This window comes from Macrobrachium nipponense, chromosome 19, assembly GCF_015104395.2.
Source record: "Macrobrachium nipponense isolate FS-2020 chromosome 19, ASM1510439v2, whole genome shotgun sequence".
NCBI lineage: Eukaryota > Metazoa > Arthropoda > Malacostraca > Decapoda > Palaemonidae > Macrobrachium > Macrobrachium nipponense.
Genome location: NC_061088.1, coordinates 22,574,213 through 22,599,212, shown reverse-complemented (window position 1 = coordinate 22,599,212; position 25,000 = coordinate 22,574,213). Strand labels below are relative to the sequence as shown.

General features: G+C 35.8%; 1 protein-coding gene across 4 annotated transcripts in view; it reads right to left on the bottom strand.

Moving 5' to 3' along the window:
- Positions 1–25,000, bottom strand: part of LOC135214977 (transmembrane channel-like protein 7) — a 112,569-nt gene that overhangs the window by 70,250 nt on the left and 17,319 nt on the right. For 3 of the 4 annotated variants that reach the window (XR_010314536.1, XM_064249492.1, XM_064249483.1), the window contains one exon: positions 21,530–21,831. Coding sequence is in view for 2 of the 4 variants with exons in the window: in XM_064249483.1 (XP_064105553.1) it covers positions 21,530–21,831 (302 nt within the window). In the remaining 2 variants the exon portion in view is untranslated. Of the gene's footprint in view, positions 1–12,724; positions 12,870–21,529; positions 21,832–25,000 lie in introns of those variants that run through there. The other variant, XM_064249501.1, reaches the window with a different exon arrangement.

Sequence of the window (25,000 nt, the reverse complement as noted above, 5' to 3'; positions counted from 1 at the left end):
TATACTAATTGGTTGACCCAATCACTCCCTATTTCGTCGTGAGTTGAATATTGAGTTGAATATAGAAATTAGGCCAAAGGCCAAGAAAAGGTTAGAAAGGTGTAACAAGAGGAAAACCTCGAAGCAGTTGCCTATTTCGTCGTGAAATTTGCTCTTGACTGAGCCCCTTATAGGTATAGCTAATGCTGCTCTTTGTATGATCATTTCAGTTTCTGCTGTGATACAACTGACATTTTTAGTAAAACTATCAGCTATAGTGACTCTCTTCCATTTGTTAAATGGTAAAACTGTCTATTTTACATTTTTTTTTTTTTAAACGAAGGACTTGGCAGATGAGTTTCTGCAGGCAGTATCGAGCTTTCCCAAAATTATTTCTTGCCCATCTGGCCTGGTAATCGGCCATCGGAAAGGCCAAATTGCCATCAGGGTCCCGAGACGAAAATGTCAAGGATGGAAGAGATGGAAATGATTGATTGATATATTTATCCAACTGTCACTGAAATGGTCATCGCTGAGGAATGATGGCAGGCGAGTTCAAGAAGGAGAACTTCTCTAAAGTAACTTGTGTGATTTTCTCCAAAGTAATTTTTGTCATTTTCTCGAAAGTAACTCGTGCTCTCTGTACAGGCGAGTTCAAGAATGACCACTCCTCTAAATTAACTTTAGTATTTTTCTCTAAAGTAGCTCTTGTGATTTTTGTACAGGCCCAGTTCAAGAGGGCCCACTTCTCTAAAGTAACTTTTGTGAGTTTTGTACAACATTAAAACAACTGACGTCGAATCATCCTCTTAGGATATGAGTTTGATTCTCAGCGGTGTCCATGACATTTCGAACGGCATCAGATCCTTTTGGAGGTAAAGTCGAATCCTCTTATCAAGCTTTTGTGATGTTCCGAAAAGGAATCTTAAAGCTTTCATGAATACTTAATCACAGAATAGAATTCCGCGTCGTTCCTGTACCGTTTCGAACGACTTGACAAAACATAACTAGAAACGTAAAATTCACCTCTCTGAAGACAACGAATAAGAGTCGAATTCCCTAGTTTCTCTATTAGTCTTTCCAAAGAATTGGAAGCAACGACTCACGCAGGCCAACCATTTCTGAGACGGTGCGTTACCACCCGAAAACATTTCATCGTGTATTTTAATAATAAAAAAAATATTTCTATTATCTTTACTTCCTGATCTATACTTTTATCCTTTTCTATTACCTGATATCCTTTTTCTTTATATCCAATTATCTTATGTAACTTCTTTCAAATGAACAACTTATTCTTTGGAAGCTTGAATTTTAAGTTATTGGTCCTTGCAGGCTTGTTCCCTATGAATAATAATAATAATAATTAATAAGAATAATAATAAAATAATAATAATAAAATAATAATAATAATAATAATAAAATAATAATAATAATAAAAAAAATAAAAAAAATGGAAGTAATTCCACAGTAGTATGCCTGTTTGATTTTGCTATTTCAAATATAAATAGCTGGGCACCGAGGTGGCACGCCAACATCATACCGACTACACCACTGAGGCGCTAAGAGCTTAAATCTCTGCAGTTTCTGTAAACAGTCTCTCACTGTTCTAAACAGTACACGATAGTCAGGTTCAAAGGCGATACCTTTGCATTTTTTTTTTATTAACTTCTGAATATCAGTCCCTTACTCTTGTGAAGAGAATAACGAATATAATTAGAGAATTTTTAATTTTTCCCTAGGGCTTGCGCCTCCCCTGGAAATGGCTGATGGCCCCGTAGGAGGTCGTGCCCCTAGGTTGAGTACCACTGAGTTAGACCAATCATTTTGCAAAACTACGGATTACTACTTTTGATTTCAAACTTGGCGTAAAATAGTAATATCGACTTTTTCATCGGCCGATTAAACAATTTACGTTTTCAACGTTTTTAACAGATGTAAACCTCCTTTCCTTCCATGCCTTACAATACGGTCTATTTTTTGCTGTCTGGAGTAATGAGCATTTTTGGGGGGGTATGCATATCTTACCCTACGACAATTTTAGCAACAATTTTCCAGAATGAACTGCTTCGCCTTATAGGAATGTTGGATGACATGGGTGAACTAGCAACAGATATATTTATGGAAAGAATAAGTGAGGCCCTATTCATCCCATAGGATGCGACAAGATTTAACAGACTGAGATGTTTAATATATATATATATATATATATATATTATATATATATATATATATATATATATATATATATACAACGACGATAATATACTGTCTAAATAGGGTGTAGTCTTGGTTCGTTAAAGTAAATATATTTTTTTAAGATTAGCTGATATAGTGGATGAAAGAGAGGCAGAACCTCTCCTTCACACAAAAATACCCTACACATCCTTGTCAGCCCAATCAGTCACATTTACACCACATCGCAACATCTCACTTGTAACCCCATCAACTTCAAGTATCTTTCCATTCTTTAATGGAATCTTACATTCTTCATGGGGGATTGTGTAAGTCTGCACATCCTTTTTTAAGTAACTGTGGAGAGTGTAAGGTAGTAAGGAGGATAACATAACATTAAAGATTACAAAGATACCTTATGTTGATGGAATTACAAGCGAGGTGGTGCAGTACGGTCGTGAAAGTGTGGCTGAGTGGCTGGCAAGGTTGTGTAGGGTACGTTTGCAAGAGGAAAAGACTCCACAGATATGGGAGAGAGGAACCATTGTTCCTTTGTGTTAAGATAAAGGTGAAACGGGGAGCTGTTAGTATTAGTGGGGCAGAACAAAATCTACTACATCTCAGAAGATGCACGAAAATGCTCAGTAAAAGGATTTTGACTGAGAAAGACAAACAAGAGCTCCGAAAAAGACAAGAAATTACGGGCTGAAGAAGATGTGCTTATAAAATGTTTGTTAGGATTCAGTGTTGGGAAGTTTGAAGGAAATGAGAAAAAGGTTTATGTGGTATAAATGGACCTAGGAAAAAAAACGTATAATTATGCCGTGTCTGCGTGGCTGATATCTTTAAGGATTTAATAATGTAAAAAGCTGGAGAGGAGATTGGAAGTGATGTCTATAAAGTACTGTGAAAAGCAACATTGAGCGCGTGCGCCCACATACATACATACATACACACACACACACACACACACACACACACATATATATATATATATATATATATATATATATATGTGTGTGTATATATATATAATTATAATATATAATATATAATAATATATTATAGTATATAATATATATGTATATATGAGTCATATCACATTACCGTGATTCATATACATACAACGAACTACAAATGTCCTTTAATATCTAATTCGCTATACCTGGGAATTAATATATTTTCATATATGTTAACATATGTAGTATATATGTAATAGTAAGTAATTCACCGAATAAAATCACACTAAAGCTGAATTACCTACGCGACAAACTCTGTTCCCCGCCCTCCCCCACCCACCAACCCCACCTGAAAATCCCCCAGGTGAGATATTCAGCACCAAGTTGCACTGCCGTTCGCTCCCCAGTGTAACTTCAAATCATTTGGTAGGAATGCAACGTCATGTAATGGGAACACACAGCGCATGCATACCGCTGGTAAGACCAAGAAATTCAAGGTCATATGCTGTGAGAGCGACGAATTCTGGGGGAATTTGTGGATAAAGTATCTCTGTTATATAATTTATCTGTCCTCTTTAACCGTTTTCATTTTCATTCCCGTCTCAGCCAAGAAAGTGAGTCTAGACTTCTGTATTTTATATTTTATCCATTCTTTTTAACCGCGTTCGTTTTCATCCCTGTCTCACCCAAGAAAGTGAGTCTAGGCTTCTGTATTATAAGTTTTATCCGTCCCCTTTAACCGTTTTCATTTTCATTCCCGTCTCAGCCAAGAAAGTGAGTCTAGACTGTCAGTCTTAAGACAGTGTTAGTCACATTCAAGAGCCTTATCAAAATGACCCAACCCTCTGTGATATCAAATCACGACATTCTAATCTAAGCAAAGGTTAAAACATGACGGATAAACGAAGTAGCGAGCCTTCATCAAAACTCAGGTAGCCGTGAAAATGCATAATGCGGTTATAAAACGGCCCACTGGAACAAGACTGGCCCCCCTCCCCTCGTCTCTCTCTCTGTTCATTGATTTCTTCAGCGAAAAATAAACACGTAGTCTTCAGCTGCATGCCCGGTCACTCTTAAAGGCCTGGTGGCACCCATGTGGCTAGACTCGACTCTCAGACACGTCTCGAACATGTTGCCGACGGGGCGGGCATTTACTATAAGATCAAGAAGTATTCCTTTCAAGTAACGTTGGCATTTTCTCTGAGATTCCACTTATAAAGACCTACCAGTATTTTCTAAGACGCACTAGCATGTCTAACACATACAGTGGATAATGGAATTTTCAGTGGTAAGTTCAATGTGCAGGGTATTTTTTAAAGAATACTCTAAAAACACCCAGATTTTTAACCTGAGGTAGGATAAAAAAAACTATTCACGTGTGGTTTAAATGCTGAACTTGAAACTGTTTTAAAATCATAAAAACAAACTGAAAGTAGCTTCGTAACTTTGCTATTCAAAGCAACACTAATCACATTAAGCTAAGCATAACTCACGTCCAATCACAGTTCTTTGACCTTGAAAAATTCCTAAATGTCAAGTTACTATGTCGACTATGTAATTCAGGAGAAAATGCCAGATTAACAGACAATATTACTAGGCAATGCCTTACTAAAACACTCCTCTATTCCCATTCATACGCCCATATTAATACATGACTGAGATAAATAATTTAGTGTAATTGAGCGGCATTAACCCGGTATGTAACCACCTGTTACGAGGCGCTATAGTAGATTCACATCAGCCGTGCATTTGGTGTCTAGGCCTGTCCCTTACGACGCTCCTGATTGACTGCTGATAAGCCAATGACAGGGCTGGAAACTCTCAATCTCTATCGAGAGTTCACAAGGGTAGGTTCTATGTTCCACCTCTCCTGAGGGAAATACGTCTTTCAAAAGTATCCTTCACGAGAGGTGGAACATACATCCTGCCTATGTGAACTCTGGAGAGAGACTGAGAGTTTCCAACCCTGTGATTGGCTTATCAACAGCCAATCAGGAGCGTCGTAAAGGACTGGCCTAGACATCAAATGCACGGCTGATGTGAATCTACTATAGTTCTAAACATGACGGAAGCTCCTTAGGACGCCGTGTTGAGTACTAGCCACTCGGGCTTCAAAGTATCATAAAGACCCATTTCTATATTGTGTGGTCGACAAATTACATCAATCCACGATATCTTCGTGCGGCCGTCTACTTTACTTAGCATGAGTCTACCCTGGACATTGACAAAGGTGATACACACCTTGTTATTACCCAGCTGAACATGGTCGCTCATAATTCTTCCCACAAAACAAACAAACAGCATCCGACGCAGACACAGCAGCCCCTCAGCCAATCAGATGATTAGAGGGTCTGTCTTTTACATAAATGGAATAATCTAATTGGTAAAAAGAGACCCTGTTGTTACCCTACAGCAATTCCATAGAGTAATTTACTAATTCAATCTAACATCTGTTTAGAAAATGCGTCATTTCTACGAATACTCCCTCGCACACAACTTTCATAGTATCTACTGGTCATTTAGACGAAAGCTCCTGTATCTTTTGTAGAAAATATATCTCAACTGTAGCTTTTTATTTCTTATTTCCCACACACACACACACACACACACACACATTGATATATTATATATATATATATATATATATATATATATATATATATATATATAAATAAAGGTTTTTTTGTGGAAAAATTAAATAACATTGACCTAAACCCTAGCGATATCTTTGTCAGTTTTGATGTATGTTCCTTGTTTACAAAAGTCCCTACTGACTCTGTGCTAGAATATTTAATTAAGTAATGAACTTGTACTGCATGAATTGCCTATGTCCGTTAGTCACATAATTTCCTTGATTAAGTTATGTATTTGTGATTGCAGATTTATTTTTAATGGAGAATATTACCAACAAATATTTGGTAAGACCATGGGTAACCCTTTATCACCTTTCCTTTCAAACTTATACTATATGGAATTTTTTGAGAGACAACACCTCCCGAATATCACACTTGTCCCCTTAAAATGGTACCGATATGTCGATGATATCTTAGTAGTCTTACCTGTTGGTATCGATGTAAATGATTTACTGTCTAAATTGAATAATTTAGTGCCATCCATAAAATTCATTGTTGAAATTGAAAATAACAATGTCATCCCTTTCCTAGATGTATTAATACATACAGAATCTTTCCAATGCAAATTCAGTATTTATAGAAAACCCACAAATAATTTAACATATGAACATTTTTATTCTGGCCACCATCTTAATATTAAAATTTCCATTTTTTCTTCTACGTTCCTACGCGCTTTGCGTATCACGAGTCCACAATATCTTGACCAAGAAATAGAATACATAATAAAAATAGGACACGATCTCTGCTACCCACCTCATTTTATTGATTTATGCTATCAAAAAGCTCACAAAAAGTTTTATAGTTTTCTATTAATGAAAAAGAAATGCCTAAAAATGTACTTATAACAATACCATTAAAGATATGCTAATTAAGAATAGTCCCGTGACAAATAACATAATTCACAAAATTCCTTGTAAGGATTGCCCATCGTTTTACGTTGGTCAGTCAAGTAAAAATTTATGTGTACGTATTAAGCAGCATATGTATTCAGTTAGAACAGCCCAGACTTCAAATGCACGGTTTATCCATCTGAGTGATACCTGGGGTGATACCTCTGTAATTGCTAGATCTAATGATTATGTTTCAAGAAATTTACTGGAATCGGCAATTATACAAATCACTAATAAAAACAACCTAAATCTTAGTCTGGGAATGAACCATTTGGACCCATATATTTGTAAGATGTTTATGAAGGACCTTAAAATAAATGAACTACTAATAAATTAGTCCCACATGTATATAGTTATTAGTATTTCTCTCTCTCTCTCTCTCTCTCTCTCTATTGTTCGATATTCTCTCTCCCTCTTTCTCTTGCTCGATATATATATATTTATATTTTCTTTCGTCTTTTCATTAATAATAATTTTTGGGGAAAATTTGTGTAAATTTCATGATATTAAGTTGTATATGCTTCCTTGTTTTTTCAAAATGTACTGTTTTCTGGAAGAATAACTAGTTTACCGCGTGTGTACCCTCCAAGGTGTGGCTACCCTCAGGCGCTTCCTCGTTTCTGTAGAGTGAAATCGACCTTATTGCTTATCTTGTAGTGTCAGTTTGGATATTAAGCCTTCTTTTGACTATGTTTTTCTCTGTAAAATCAGTTTGCCTTAGTAAGGGGTCGGAACAAGACCGAAAGTACTCAGCTATCTCGCTTTTTCAATTTTTCCTTCGTGGCAAAAACCTTTATTTATACATAGCATCACGTTTTATATACTTCGTGATCAAGTTATTCATATATATATATATATATATATATATATATATATATATATATTATATATATATATATATAATATATATATATATATATATGTATAACTGAATCACGAAAGTTAGGAGCGTGATAAATATTTGTATCAAGAAATTGAATACATAAGAAAAATAGGGAAAGATTTATGCTATCATTCACATATATTAGACATTTGTTATAATAAAGCCCACAAAAAGTTTTACACTGTAAGTAACACGCAGAAAGAAAATTCTAAGAACATTCTCAGTTTGCCTTATTTTAACGGATTTGAAACCATTAAATCATTGTTAAAAGCTTTTAATGTCAACCTTGTTTTTTCCTATAATAACACACTAAAAGGAATGTTAATAAAAAATGGCCCCAGAGAAAGCAACAACATAATATATAAAATTCCATGTATGGATTGTCCCTCATTTTATCTCGGACAGTCTAGCAAAGGCTTAGAAGTAAGGCTAGGCCAGCATAAATATTCTGTAAAAACTGGGCAAAAATCTAATGCAATATTCATTCATTTAAGTGAAAACAACCACCGAATAAATTGGGTTGATAGTTCAGTAATTGCAAGGTCAAGAGATGTCTTATCACGAAATCTTTTCGAATCTGCTTTAATACAACTTACTTTTCATTGTAATTTCCATGTTAGTCGTGGCCTTTTTCATTTAGACCCTTGTATCTGTAACATGTTTAAGAATGACCTCAAAGATATAATTACTGACTTAAATAAAAATCAATTGCCTTATTTATTATTTTTGTTGTAATGTATGTCTGACATGTATTGTGAATATGGTTTTGTTTACCAAGTTCTGAATAGCTGTCACCTATAATCCTTTAATTGTCTTGAAATTGTATCTGAGATGATTGTCTTAAACCAAACCTTTAATTGCACCCATTGTTTATGCTTGTTTGGGAAGGTTTCTTATCTTCCAGGTGTGTCGGATTCTAGGTACTAATCTCTTTATAATCCCTATCTGTCAGTTATACGAATCTTCTTGTATTGTCTTTCTCGTATGTATGTCAGTCTCTGCTCAGTAAAGGACGTTTAACGTCGAAAGATCTTGCAGATCCTCCTAGATCCTCCTTCGTTTATTTTTCCTTCGTGGCATATATCTTTATATATATATATATATATATATATATATATATATATATATATAATAGAGAGGAGAGAGAGAAGAGAGAGAGAGAGAGAGAGAGGAGAGAGAGAGAGAAAGGATGCCTATATACACATCTATGTTTCGTAGATGATATATGTTGCATAATAAACGATATATCTATGAGAGAGAGAGAGAGAGAGAGAGAGAGAGAGAGAGAGAATGCCTATGTACTATACATCTACGCTTCGTAGATATACGTTGCATAATATACGCTACAGAGTTATAAAATACATCAAAGGATAAAACCTGAGGAAGAAACTGACCCAATAAAACGGGATCTAGGGTGGAATATTACCCATAAAACTGACACGGCATTCTCCCAACGGCCATCCGTCACACCCAGTTTTCGTCACGGCTCCTTTCATTGTATCAAAAGGAAGAGGCCATAGAGAAGAAAAGAAGAAGAAAAACACCGGTGGGATCTATATTTAGCTAATAGGCAGATAATAATAATAATAATAATAATAATAATAATAATAATAATAATAATAAGTGTAATCTGTATTCCTATGAGATAGAGATCTCAAGGCTTGGTTCCTTGAGTTCAGGAACTTGGTAAAACACTAGACCCAACATCTTATTCTAAAGAATAACTCCCGCTACCCCTACGTAAAAAGAAACGGGCTAAATTCCTTATATATAAACAAGATATACTGAGCATATTTTTTTGTTCGAAGTATAAATATAAGCACAAACACAACACCACGAACGAAGAGAGGCCTTTGGCGAGACTGAAAACAAAAGCAGAAAAATACACAAATCGGCAACTCTCCAACCCGTTCACAACCATTCCACCCCAAAAGAAAAGAAGAGCGGACCGAATTCATCACAACCTCATCCCACGACTCTGATCACCCCAAAAGATACAGACCGGTGTCCTCCTCGGGTGTCTCCCAAAGTTCCTAGACCTTTTTTATTTGGTAGGTCTTCTGTCATGCCTGGTTCGTTGGTTTAGGTTAAACCGGCCTTATGCCAGTAAGGGGATGTTAGCCTAAGATGGTACGATATGAGACGAAGTTGGTCTAGAGTCTAGAGTCTAGACTAGAGCGGTCTGTTATTCTTCATACCAACAAAGACCTGTTATGTATATTTGCCTACATACCATCTCATTCCCCATTCGTCCCTCGTCCCCCCATCTATATCCTCCAATCAATGAGGCTTAAATCTCCCCCTTCCCCCGCCAACCCAATATTGGAGGTTGCGCCAAACCCTACCTACCCTCCTACAGATCATCCTCACCCCCTTCTCTCCCCCATCCACTAACTTTTAAGGATGACTGGGGGATGCACAAGGTCACCACTGTTCTCGGATAACTCGTTCCCAGTTGAAGACGATGTTGAAATCCTTGATCTTCTTCTTAGTAAAAAAAAAGAAAAAAAAAAAAACTCATCCGCCGGGCGTTCACTTCTCTTTAAAAGGCTGAAGTTTCAGCGCACGTTTTCCTCGTCTTTACTGTACTTGATTTCAAGAGAGCAATATTAGGTGTAATGAAAATATTATTTATTAATGATATTAAGATGATACTGAAGAGTAATTACCGCGCCCCTTGGGTTCGGTTACTACCAGGTTACGTGCAAAATGGGCACCTTGTTTAGTACCAGCCCCTTTGGGATGAACATAAAAACATAAACAAAAGACACACTAATAAAAACATAAACAAACCATAATGACTCTCAAATAACCATTAACAAATGAAGGCGAATATCATAAATATAAACAAAAAGCCATGAACAAGAAAACATAAATAAAAGCCGGTATATAATATAAAAAATTCGGTCGGCGATTAGAGGCGGGAACCAGACAGCACAGTAGCAGTCTCCAGTTTTGCCAATAACAATTTTATCATTGGCAGTAGAAACGTGATTAGAGAGATCGATAAATGAAAGCAACATCGATTAAATCAAAGATAGCACTATCGTTATTGAGATAAATGCCAAGATTGTTTTCCACCTTTTCTTCGTTACAACTGAACATCTGAACTTATTCGTTATCAATCCTATGTCTGTTTGTTTGGTGTTTTTACCTTGCATGGAACCAGTGGTTATTCAGTAAAGGGACCAACGGCTTTGCTTGACTTCCCAACCACATCGAGAGTGAACTTCTATCACCAGAAATACACATCTCTCACACCTCAATGGAATGCCCGAGAATCGAACTCGCGGCCACCGAACTAGGTTATCAATCAATTTTGCACTTACACGCAACAGCGTTCAAAATTGTTATAAACTTTATATCAACAGGTATTATAAGAGTTACTTATTTGTTAAAACTCTCTGTTCCATAAGGAGTCCGTTCCTTTCTACCTTTTCCATTGCTACGTTAAAATGCACGAATAGAATAACATACAATATAGAATTTAGGCTAAAATGCCAAGCGGTGTGACCTTTGAGGTCATACAGTGCTCAAGGGGAAACTGACAGTAAGAAGGTTTGAAAGGTGCAACAGGGAGAACCTCGTACTTGCATTATGAAACAATTGCTAGATGGTGGAAGTCACACTGAAGAAAGAGAATACGAACGGAGGTGCAGTAAAAGGAGTGAAAGGGATTGCAGCTACGGGCCGAAGAGACGCTCCAAACAATAAATAAATAAATAAATATATAAATAAAATAACTGTTTGTATGGAATTACGACCATCATTCTCTCTCTCTCTCTCTCCAAATGATTTTACCGGGATAGCAATACCAACAACAGACGTGACGATTTGTGAATCATAAAAAAATTAGCCCGTATCTGAATCATCGCACGATTACAAAATTATTCATACATGAGATATCGCTACACAGATTACTTCAGTGTCGGAAAAATGCCTCGATAGTATTATTTTTATTGTTATCTTTTATCAATTGTAGTATTCTCCAAGATAATGCGATTTGTATAAAACGTAATGAATCTTGCATACTTAAATAAAATATCTTTTATCATCACTGCCAGACATTAAAGTACTTCAATAATGTATATTATAAAGAATACAAGAGTACTGGATTGGTAAGATTGCGTTGACGTTTTCATAAACTCTCTCTCAGTAGTGCAAAACATTATAAAGAATACTACATTGGTAGAAGAATTCGTGGACCTTTTTCATAATTATCTAAAAACCATTCTAAGAAAGCAAAGGCCGCCAGCAATTTAAGGAAACACGCAAGAACAACAGAAGAAATGAAAGTGAACAACAAACAAAGAGGATTAAAAGAAGAACGCCGTGAGTCACCCCCTTGTTCCAAAAGGACAATACACAACTGTCTGTTGGTGTACTGGGAAGCGAGAGCGCGGTTTACTTCTCTCTAGACCTATATACGTATTTCCCAATGCAGACCACAGCACTATAGAGTATTTGAGTTCATTATTACTTAATTTCTCATTTATAATCACTGAATATGCTTTTTATTTGTACATTACTATACCCAAGGTGTTGAGAGTATTCCCGTTCATTATTACTTCATTCCTCATTTATAAACACCGAATATGCTTACATTTGTACATTACTATACCCGAGGTCTTGACTTTAACGTCATACTGTTGAGCATCAAACTTGCAGACGGGATTATAAGAATATCCATACCCTGTGGGAACTTCAGCCTAAGGTCTAGACTAGAGTATATTCTCTCGACCGAGTTTCAGCCTACCTACCGTACTTCTATTGTATGGGAGTAAACAAAGAAAACACTGAATCCTCCACTTGAGGTATATCATATCGCATGCCACTGGAGAACTACGGCGTTTGTTATGCAGACACTTTCAATTTAATTGACTTACAGCAAGATACGCTTTACTATTTCATATTGTCAGTATGATTCACTTTATTATTTAATATTTTCAGTATGATTCACTTTATTATTTAATATTTTCAGCATGATTCACTTTATTTTAATATTTTCATTATGATTCACTTTACTATTCAATATTCTCTCGAGGTCTCGATCCCACGAGGACTGCATAATATAAAAGAAAGAGCAAACGCTATATATATAAAGGCGTTTTGCATATCGTAATTAATGTATTATGACACTTGTGCACACTAAGTCGTTCATAAACACGTGTCATCTGCACACGGAGGAAGGTTGAAGGAGACACTTGCCGCTATGAGGAGTGTCTTAGCAGACTTCAGTCACCCTCACTCACACCCACGGGTGTATTCCTTTCACCACCAAAGCTCCACCAATACTAAGCCAACCACCATCACCAACACCGTCCAACACCACTGCTTCTGGGGCTAGACACATTGGCAATGCTAAAAGGCAACCCTTGAAGTACATCACGGCTATACCCACAGCATAACAACAAGGGAAACGCGACCTTATAAATATACATCGCACGGTCTACCCTTTTAAAAAGCCGTCTCGTATCTTCGCCCGCATTTAGTGACAAGCTCAAACTTACCTTACTTCTTCCTCCAATAAGGGCGAGAAGCGTGAATCATGCACCCAAGGGACAAACCCCCCCCCCCCCTCCCCCAATTCCTTCCCAAACCCCCACTAGCTTTATCTCCCAAAGGCCCGACATCTGCATGAGGAATGAGGAAATTGGTCTCTAGTGCCATTTTTATTAAGGTCGAAAATTGGAAGCAATTATCAGAAATGTGAGAAGAGGAGCACTCACAGCGCTTATTTGATAAGATAAAAGGGAATATGCTTCCGTTTTCTTCCTGCCAGAATCTGAAGAGATCCCGTAATGTTTACAAAAGCACGTCCACTAATACGTCATAATTACGTAATTGACATACATCACTTTTAACCTTCGAATAGAACTGGCTCTGTTTAATAACTTTCAGAGCCTCAATTCATCCATTCGTGTCGGAGCGTACGAAAGCTTGAAATTTTGTACGTTAATAATAATAATAATAATAATAATAATAATAATAATAATAATAATAATAATAATAATAATAATAATCTTTTTAATGGGCTCCAAAGGAATAAATAAAATTTTCTGTCCTATTTAATACGATAACCTTCTTTAACTGAACCCACCGTGAAATCAATTATGGTGATAAGAAATTACGAATAAAAAATTATAAAATAGTTCCGATTCATTCAAATTGCAAAAACTACAGCGAACCAGCTATTCAATTTTCCCTTATTTTATTAACAAAATCCATTTAACAAAAACACGTCGAAACCTCAGTTCCTTTATGTTTCTTTCTATTATCTTTTTTAATACAAAAAGATAAATAAGGAAATAAATGGAATAACGGAGTTGTCCACTCGAGCAGTAGAAAGGCTCTTCTTAAGAGAACACCAAGCAATTCTATTTAATGTGGTTATACCGTGAACAATTTCAAAAGCTTTTGGAAGATTTAGTTTTTAAGTTTTTTTAATGTTTTTTTTTTCCGCCACTAGAATCCACTGCGAATTCTAAAGCTGTTATGACCCTTCGATTCAGAGAGAGAGAGAGAGAGAGAGAGAGAGAGAGAGAGAGAGAGAGAGAGAGAGATAGCAAGTGGCAACGTTTATATGTATAAATGTGTATATATATATATATATATATATATATATATATAGATATATTATATATGTGTGTGTGTGTGTGTATATATATATATATATATATATATATATAATATATATATAGTATATATATATATATTATACATACGTATAGGTGTGACTAAACTACTAATGTCCTTTAATATCCAATTCGTTCTGCTTCGTCGGAATTAATATATTTTGTTATATGTTAACCGAAGGGAAATTTTTTAGTTGGTAATAATATCGTCCTCTCGTGGGTTCGAACCAGCGCACAGAGGAGAAATCCGGATTATATATATAAAACATTTACAATATATATATATATAGATATATAGATATATATATATATATATATATAAATCAACCTTTCATCAATACAATAACGGAATGTCTCCTTGTCTCTCCTGTTGATTTGATACAACTATTAAACTTCTTAACAATACAAACTCAAATTTACCGCCTAATGCACACCATTACATTTTTCAATTTCACAATTTCTTTCTTATAAGAAAGAAATAAAAAGGAAAGAATCGGTGGTTGGTCGAAAACACCCAGAATAGAATCGCTGATTGGTCGAACACAACCAGAATAGAATCGCCGATTGGTCGATAACACCCAGAATAGAATCGCTGATTGGTCGAACACTACCAGAATAGAATCGCCGATTGGTCGATAACACCAAGAAAAGAATCACCGATTGGTCGAAAACACCCAGAAAGGAATCACTGATTGGTCGAAAATACCAAGAAAGGATCGCTGATTGGTCGAAAACACCAGGAAAAGAATCGATGATTGGTCGAAAACCTCCCGAATCTCATCTGATTGGTCGAAACAAACTTCGCACGCGGCCAGACTGGAGAAACGCCAGAAAACAAGCGAAACAAACTAGTCTTTCGAAGGGAGATCCACTGAACAAAACTATACAAAAAAGTTAAAGTATGAGACTCTCAGCCGCGGCCCGGTGGTGGGCTGTGTTGCCAAAATGCACAAGCATGGCTAAAATTAACCTTAAATAAAATAAAAACTACTGAGGCTAGAGGGCTGCAATTCGGTATGCTTGATGATTGGAGGGTGGATGATCATCATACCAATTTGCAGCCCTCTAGCCCTTAGGTTTTAAGATCTGAGGGCGGACAGGAAAAGTGCGGACGGATAGACAAATAGTTTTCTTTTACAGAAAATTAATAAGTAAAATAAATATGTAAAATAAAACACAAACAACAAAGAGGGCTATACAGACTACAATCTAATTTCAAAATATGAAATGATCACAGCAATTACCAACACCCCATTTTAATCCGCATTACGAATTCACTTAGCTGGAAAACGTATCATAATTGTGGCGATAATCATCATGATACTGTTCGTAATATACTTTTCCGATAGCGACGGGTTGCAATTATTATTATTATTATTATTATTATTATTATTATTATTATTATTATTATTATTATTATCATATAGTGTTCATGCAGAGTGGACAACATTACCAAATACATTTCATTTCATATTATTATTATTATTATTATTATTATTATTATTTTATTATTATTATTATTATTATAATTACTATTGTTATTAAGCAAACGTGGACATTACAAAAAACAATTCGGATTATTATTATTATTATTATTATTACTAAAAAAAATTTACAATTTCGTGAAAAAACAGTTGTGTAATAGAAAGCCACATTTTATCGTCATTTTTATCTTCTACATCGTAATAAAAATGATTTTTTACATAGTACTCAACAAATTTTAGCTTTACATAGTAATACAATTTACTATATAACTATTACTATTATTATTAATATTATTATTATTATTAGGGAAAAACTCTCTATCACGAGAGTATATATAATGTTCTAAAGGGTCCACAATAATACAAAGTGTAAAAAGTCTGTGTATAATTTTGAAGACTTTACAGAAAGCTTTCGAACCCTTCCCTGGGTTCATCTTCAGTCCAAATGAAGAAATACGTTACGACAAGTACAGAGGTAAATTTAAATTATACACAGACTTTTTACACTTTGTATTATTGTGGACCCTTTAGAACATTATTATTATTATGATTATTATTATTATTATTATTATTATTATTAACGAAACTATTTAGTCACACTGAAGTAAAAACAAAGTTGAAGAAGTTGGGCAGCTAAGTAGGGAGTAACCTTGAAGTATGAAACAAAGCCAGCCATGGCCTTGGAAGGGGCGCTATAAATGGGGAAAAGAAATATCGCCAAATCTAGAAAAGTATTAAAAATATATATTTTAGAATCTGAAAGTAAACATGTTGAATCATCCACTTTCATATTCGGCGCCATAATTCAATATAATCGATCTTTTAAAACTCACTTCTCCAGTATTTGATTTTGGTGTTTGAGCTTCATGTTCAGAGTGAAGTTTAATTTTCACGTTAATTATCAAGGGTTAGGTCGACATATTTAATTTTGTAGGTCCAGTTTTATTCAATTACATTTTTCATTCGCCCCTTTACTTTTTAATGTAATAATAATAATAATAATAATAATAATAAATAATAATAATAATAATAATAATATAATAATAATAATAATAAAAATAATAATGTTTAAAGGTTCTCAATAATATTCAGTAGTTGATAGTTACTGACTTATAAAAGCGCTTCTATAAATCATTACAATCCACTACTGAATATGATTGTGAACCCTTAATCATATTCCAGTCTCGACGCTAAGAAAATTCGTCTCAATAATTAATAATAATAATAATCAATAATAATAATAATAATAATAATAATAATAATAATAAACACCAAAATCTATCGTGGCAGCCATGACAATCCAACAAATAACGGTAAACATAACATGAATAAATATTCTAAAAAATAACGCGTAACCTCGATCGAATCATTTTCAAAATCATCCTATAACCTTGACCGAAATAATCCGGGCCTGCATGGGGGTGGGGTAGGGGTAAGAGGTTGGGAGGGGGAAGAAAGGAGGAGACGCGATGTAATTACCATTATTATTAACAACGGCAATACGAAAACAATAACGGAAATATTCAGACAATTTTAGTTGTTTATAATGTTTTCGTGTCCACGGGCATTGCTGGAAGCGAGTGTTAAATCATATCGAATTTCATAACGTAATAGCAAAACATTTACCGGGAAATATACTCGTGGAATTTACATAAATTACTTTTATTTTACTCATACCTAAAACACTTACTCTAAATACTCGTGGAATAAAAGAAAACACAAAAACTTTAACTATTTTCATTCCGCTCCCACCTCCAGCGCTCACTCTAAATGACCATGGCTTCTTTCTCCACGAACTAGTTTCTTGTAACAACGAACATCGCGTATACGAAATTCTCATATAAAGGTGTGGTGCGGTTAAGGTAATAATGATGCTGGTGCAAATTTGTTCGGTTTTTACTTCGTTATAAAAATGTGTGTGTCGATTCTCTTCGAAGGCTGTAGCCTACCTTTCACTTATACGTAGACATGCATCCATGCGTGTGTACAAGTGATGGGTATATACATACATATATATATATATAATATATATAATATATATATATATATATGTATATATATATATATATATATATATATATATATATATATATATATATATATATATGTGTGTGTGTGTGTGTGTGTGTGTATGTATATGTGTGATTGTGTAACAGGAATTTATGGCGTAAATTCCTGGACAAAGGAAAAAGAAACCATCATCGAGTGGCTCTTATTAATGGCAAAACAAGTATCCAACCTTACTGTCACGTGTGCCATGAAATTTCATCCCGGTCACATTCCACCCCCCACCCCCACCCCACACCCCGCCCCCTCCGCATACAAATCGATCGCACGATCGCAACGGAGTTATTACCTATCGCAGTTCGTTATCAAGAGAGAGGCCAAGGGAATTTCCCCTCTAATCACGCCTTCCGTAAGATAGGATATCGTCTCCGCTCCTCCTCCGCGGTGTTTAAGACGAAGAAAAAGTGCGCTCACGGGAAAAACGCCTTTGATACCGACCGCAATTAGGGTCGATATCCTTGAGATGAGAGAGAGACGAGAGAGAGAGAGAGAGAGAGAGGGGGGGGGGGTTAGGAAATAGGTCACGAAAGCTGATCACCTCATTACTATGACGGATTAGACATGTCGAGACATGCAGGGGAAATGACGAGACGTGATTTTTATGACCACGTCATGTCAACCCAGGTCTTCCATCTGTACCAAGTTTCCAAGGCATGTTATACGGAATAATAATAATAATAATAATAATAATAATAATAATATAATAATAATAATATTCTTCAAACAACTTCCAGTTGCTTGAAGATGAATAACAAAATTTATATATAAAATAGGGCTTATGCATTTTTGTGCATATCAGATAATCACGATCTTACATACATCATATTTCTTGAAGGTTCATGATACTTATACATATCACGTTTAATTAACCTCCTATATATTTCTTTATAAAAGTAACGTAAGAAAAATCGCACAAACAAGAAGTTGAAACCAACGATATTTTTATTACACTAAGTTCTTAAAAAAAAGTTTTATTATTTAACGCGTGGCATCGAAGTAAAGAATTTTCTATATTATTTTTACTATTATTATCAAATAAAATAGTTTTACAAGACCACAGAGCTGATTATATATCAGCTCTCACAACTTCACAAGGCTGGCCCTAAGGATTTTTTTAATATATATATTTATATATATTTTGTCAATCAAGATACAGTTTTTCAAAAAACTTTTTATATAATTGAATTAATTTCACTGATCGATTAATTTCCTATAGTTGACGTTCGCTCCTGATTATACTGTCGACGGTGCTACTTTTGCTTGTTACCATGCGTCCCCTCCGAAGTGCTAGTACTAAACATGGCGGAAGCTCAATGGGACGTCGTGTTTACTACTAGCCCCTCAGGATCCAAGTACTATATACACCCAATTCTATATTTGGTGTGGTCGACAAATTATATTAATAAACGATATTTTTTATCCCGATGGGCTAGTACTAAACACGTCCCATTGAATTTCCGCCATGTTTAGTACTATAGTAGATATATTCACATCAACCGTGCATATGATGTCTAGGTCCGTCCCTTACGACGCTCCTGATTGGCTGTTGATAAGCCAATCACAGGGCTAGAAACTCTCAGTCTCTCTCGAGAGTTCACATAGGCAGCATATATGTTCCACTTTCTGAGGAATACGTCTTCCAAAAGTATTCCTCAGGAGATGTGGAACATACATTCTGCCTTTGTGAACTCTCTTGAGAGGTTGGGAGTTTCCGGCCCTGTGATTGGCTTATCAACACTCAATCAGGAGCGTCGTAAGAGTCTGTCTTAGACATCAGGTGCACGGTTGATGTGAACCTATTATAGCCCCTGGGAGGCGACGTGTAGTAACACGCCAAAGTGTAGCACCCTTTGGGCATTCACACAATGTCTATAAGCTAAAACAAACCGACGGAAACATTACGAAACCAAGAAGTGACTACACTAGAAAAACACAAAAGGTTTTGCATTTATGTCGAGAACATTCGGTATGCAACGACTAACCATTAAAAACATTACGGAATCAAGAGGAAAAAGATCTTAAAAACTCCTCTTCTATTCTAGACAAGCCACAAGCCACGTGACCCCACCGCAAACATCGCCTAGAAGCAAGGAGCAGATCACGGCAGCATTTCCTCACACCTACCTAAGAACATCTACCTATATTATTTCAAACGGGTGACGTCTATTGAGAGCAGAGAAAAGATTCATGGCGGTGTTCAGCATTCGCCACGCCAAATAATTATTCCCCGCGGGTTTCTTTAGTTTACCGCCAGGCAGGTGAATGTAAACACCAGTAAGAAATTTAAAAACTGCGACTGCTTTATGGACGTCAAAACAAGTCACTTTGAGAGAGAGAGAGAGAGAGAGAGAGAGAGAGAGAGAGAGAGAGAGAGAGAGAGAGAGAGAGAGAGAACCACACTTGGAGAGAGAGAGGATGATAGCGAACCACACGTAGAGAGAGAGAGAGAGAGAGAGAGAGAGAGAGAGAGAGAGAGAGAGAATGATAGCGCACCACACTACACTCGCACATTTCCGGAGATATTCAGCGATATAAAGTTATTGTTTTTCTTTTATACAACCGAACCTTAATCTTTTTTACGAAACCGTTTTCTCGACTCGGAGTGCATTCAGTGGATAAACAGGATAAAGTTCACTGACACTTTCACGCACTTCAGTTGCTGAAGCAAATATGAACTCCCTGTGAAGGGAAACTTTCTGTTTTTAAATTCTCACGATGATCTCAAACCTTGTCAGGTATGGTTATGATAATATACTCCTTCATTTTCGGTAGTCTATGCTAATATGAATATCATCTCGGAACCTATGATAATACACCTCTTTTTTAAAAATATTTGTTAGACGTCAATGACCTGGGACGTCGAAAAACTAAGATATTATAAAAGCAACGGATATGTGTTTATAGGATAGGCCGATAGGAAGACAGAATTTAGACCAAAGGCCAAGTGCTTGGCCCTATGAAGTCATTCAGCGCTGTCGAGAGGTTTGAAAGGTGTTACAAGAGGAAAACCTCAAAGCAGTTGCGCTATGAAACAATTGATAGGAGAGGGTGAAAAGAATATGAACGGAGGTATAATAAAAGGAATGAAAGGATTCGCAGCTAGGGGTCGAAGGGAGGCTGCAAAGACCCTTAAGTTAGACCTACATTGCACTGCAGTAACCCCTTATGGAGTATATGTGTTTCTGACCTACGATTTTACGTAAGATATTACAAAGTTTGACAGCCCTCACAAAGAGAGAGATCAACGAAGTTCTTAGCAAAGTTTTTAACGAATATAAGGAACCAATATGAAAAGTTCTCTAAAACACTGAACACCGGTTCATAATAGTATCCACTTCACAGAAAATGTAACTGTAGCTTAATAACAAAGTACTCACCGTAAAGACCATAAAAATATGAGAAAATAATTGCTCACACGTAATTACTCCCTTCATATAACATACATTTAATAATATTCACAATAAAATAAAAAAAACTGCGTTACATGTTACAGAGTACACAGACATTACTACAGAATAGGCCTACATAATTCAATTTAAGAAGTGTACATTTTACAGAGTACACAAACACTTCCACAGAATAGGCCTACATAATTTAAGAAGTGTAAATTATACTTATGAAGATGTACTGACGTCATTAATTAATAACAAATATTACTTTAGTACTTACTTCATTAAAGAGGAACCAATTACAGATAATGAAAAAAACGCGTACTCAAGTCATTAAATAATAAATACAATAAATGCTAATCAGGGAGAACTCACTCCACTGAATAGGAACTAATTTAAGGATAATGAAATGAAAAAGAAAAAGCTTTCCATCCTTACCGTTGTACCTCTTGGAGGGCAGGAGGGTCGTGATTCGGGTGTCGTAGAGGTTGTCGACGGAGGTCGGGTAGGCCTCCCGGTAGAACTCCACCCCGGCGTCCTCCCAGCCGCCTCTCTTGGTGGACTTCTGGCTCCGTCCGCCGGAGCCACTCCGCCCTCCAGAGCCGCCGCCGCCGCCGCCACCCCCACCCCCGCCGCTGCTCCCTCCAGCGCCTCCTCCTCCGATGCTGCCCCCGCCTCCCATCACTCCGGAGGACCGGCATCCCCCTCCCCCAGAGTTGCGATCCCCCGACATGTCCTCCCTGCAGAGGGGGCCGTTGGTGACGTCATCGAGGGACGATGTGACGTCATCGAGCGGGGTTGTTGTGACGTCATCGAAGGCGCGAGATGAAAAGAGAGAGAAAAGGAAACGAAAAACAAAACTCTTTTGGCCATCATCATCCATCAAACAAGTTTTTTTAAATATATATTTTTAAAAATATTTTATATTTATATTTAGAATTTCTTTACACACTGTTGGAGACAATCGCTTGGCCTTGTTTACAAAAGCTAGATGATGGAAACAACTAAGTAAGCCAATCAATAGTGTTAAAAAAGATGAGTATTATTGTAGAAAAAAAAGATGACAAAAGAGAGCAAAGTTAAAAAAATAAGATAAAAAGAGATAAAATGGCAGAAGCCGACTGAAAAATGCTTGTAAATATTACGAGAGAAAGCCAAAGGGAAAAGAATGATCAAATATGAAGAAAACTGGCCATTCTCCATACAAAGAGAGAGAGAGAGAGAGAGAGAGAGAGAGAGAGAGAGAGAGAGAGAGAGAGTAATTTCAGATCTATAGATATATACGATTAGTGGAATTTGGATTGACAATAAAAAAAATTACCTGTTAGGCAGACAACCCTGATGTGTATATATATAATATATATATATATATATATATATATATATATATATATATATATACGCCCTGCCCTAAATTTACTTTCGGTTATTTGAATTTCACAAATAAACAAAACAAAAACTTAATTATTTTGGTTCCTATGTCTTTTTTTTTTTTTTGTGCTAGAAGGTAATGACTCAATATGACGTTACCCTTAAATTTTATAGAAAAAAACTCGCGATTCTTTTATTTTAAATAAAATTCTGACAACACAGATTCCTGTAGTGTTGAAGGTGATAGCTGCATCAGATAGTTTTCTCTATCTTTCTGATAATTGTTTTTTCAGGGTTCCTGCATTCTGAAAGTAACTATAGTAGATTCACATCAACTGTGCATTGATGTCTAGACCAGTCCCTTGCGACGCTCCTGATTGGCTGTTGATAAGCTAATCACAGGGTTGGAAACTCTCAGTCTCTCGATAGAGCTATCATAGGCAGGATGTATGTTCCACCTCTCCTGAGGGATACGTCTTTCGAAAGTATCCCTCAGGAGAGGTGGAACATACGTCTTGCCTAAGTCAACTCTTTCGAGAGAGAATGAGAGTTTCCAGCCTTGTGATTGGGTTATCAACAGCCAATCAGGAGCGTCGTAGGGGATGGGCCTAGACACCAGATGCACGGTTTATGTGAATCTACTATAGCTGTTGTTTGTCATTCTTGGAGAGGAAAGCAGCTGCAAAATATAGTTGATTTCAATTGAACTGAATCTAGAATTTAGGCCAAAGGCCAAGCACTGGGACCTATAAGGTCATTCAGCGCTGAAACGGAAACTGACAGTAAAAAGTTTGAAAGGTGTAACAGGAGGAAATCCTCGAAGCAGCTGAACTACGAATCAATTATTAGGAGAGTGCGGAAAGTAAGATAGAAGAAAGAGAATATGAAAGGAGGTACAGTAAAAGGAACGAAAAGGGTTGCAGCTAGGGGCCGAAGGCACGCTGCAGAGAACCTTAAGTAATGCCTACAGTGTGCAGCATGAGGTGCACTGACGGCACTATCCCCCCAAGGGGAACTGGTATAGTGTAGGTCTAGTCATACGAGATAAAACTACCCAAGTATGTCACTGCTTTTCTCTCCAAGAATGACAAACATCGGTAAGTTACTGGTCGAATGCAGAGACCCTGAAATAATAATTATTATAAAAAGCACTCTTTACTTTTATTATTATTACTTTCAGAAGATGAGCCCACTTTTATTATTACTATTATTATTATTATTATTATTATTATTATTATTATTATTATTATTATTATTATTATTATTATTCAAAAGCTGAACTCTATTCTAATGGAAGAAGCCAAAAGGGACCAATGACTCGAAATTGAAGCTTCCAAAGAATATTACGGTGTTCATTAAGAAGAGGTAAAGAGGAGGTAAAGGGCAATGCTGAAAGAAGAGATCTCGCTTATTGAAAGAGAAAAATAAATGAATAAAGATATAAAAACGCATTCAAATGCAAGGAGCAGGATAGTATTGCGGGAGTATCTCAATACACCTTCGCTTGAACTTACGAAGTTCCAATTGCACGACATCCTCTGAAGGGAGGCAGTTCCAGAGTTAAGAGGTGTGAGGAATAAAAAAGGACCTCTGGAGCTGGAAGTTCGACAGCGAGGCACAATGACTGCATTCAAAACAAAACAAACTGCAAATAGTTTAAGCGGCAATGGAGGGAGCTCGCAATGCTCCCTCCATTGCCGCTTAAACTAATGAGTTACGAAAAACCGACAGATAAATAACTCACTTAATCATGTTGAAGCTTTGACTCCTTGCTTGAAAGTGCTCTAGTAATGCATTTGTCATCTGGCATTTTCCTTGTTATAATATAAATAATAATAATAAAATTTTCATCACCGAATGCCTCAAAATCACTGACTTCTTGCTCGAAAGTGCTCTAATAATTTGTCATCAGCATTTTCCTCGTCATAAATATAATGAAATAAAATTATATTACTGGATATTTCAAAATCATTTACTTCTTGCTTGGAAGTGTTCTAAATTATCTACCATCAAACTTCCTCCCTTACCATAATAATAATAATAATAATAATAATAATAATAATAATAATAATAATAATAATAATAATAATAATAACGACAATTAGAATATTATATTATCAATACTATAGCCTCGTTGCGGGGGTGTCTTAGTTCAATAATAATAATAATAATAATAATAATAATAATAATAATAATAATAATAATAATAATAATATTATTATTAATAATAATAATAATAATGGAGATTTATCTTTAAATAAGAGTATTTTTTAGTAATAATAATAATAATAATAATAATAATAATAATAATAATAATATAATAATAATTATTATTATTATTATTATTATAATCACTGGATGCTTAAAAATCATAAAAATCACGTAAACGTCTTAACAGAGCAATGGAGAACGTAATTGAATATAGAATTTTGGCCAGTGAAAGGAATGAAAGGGGTTACAGCTAGGGGCCAAAGGCACGCCTTCAAAGAACCTTAAGTAATGCCTACAGTGCACCGCATGAAGTGCACTGACAGCACT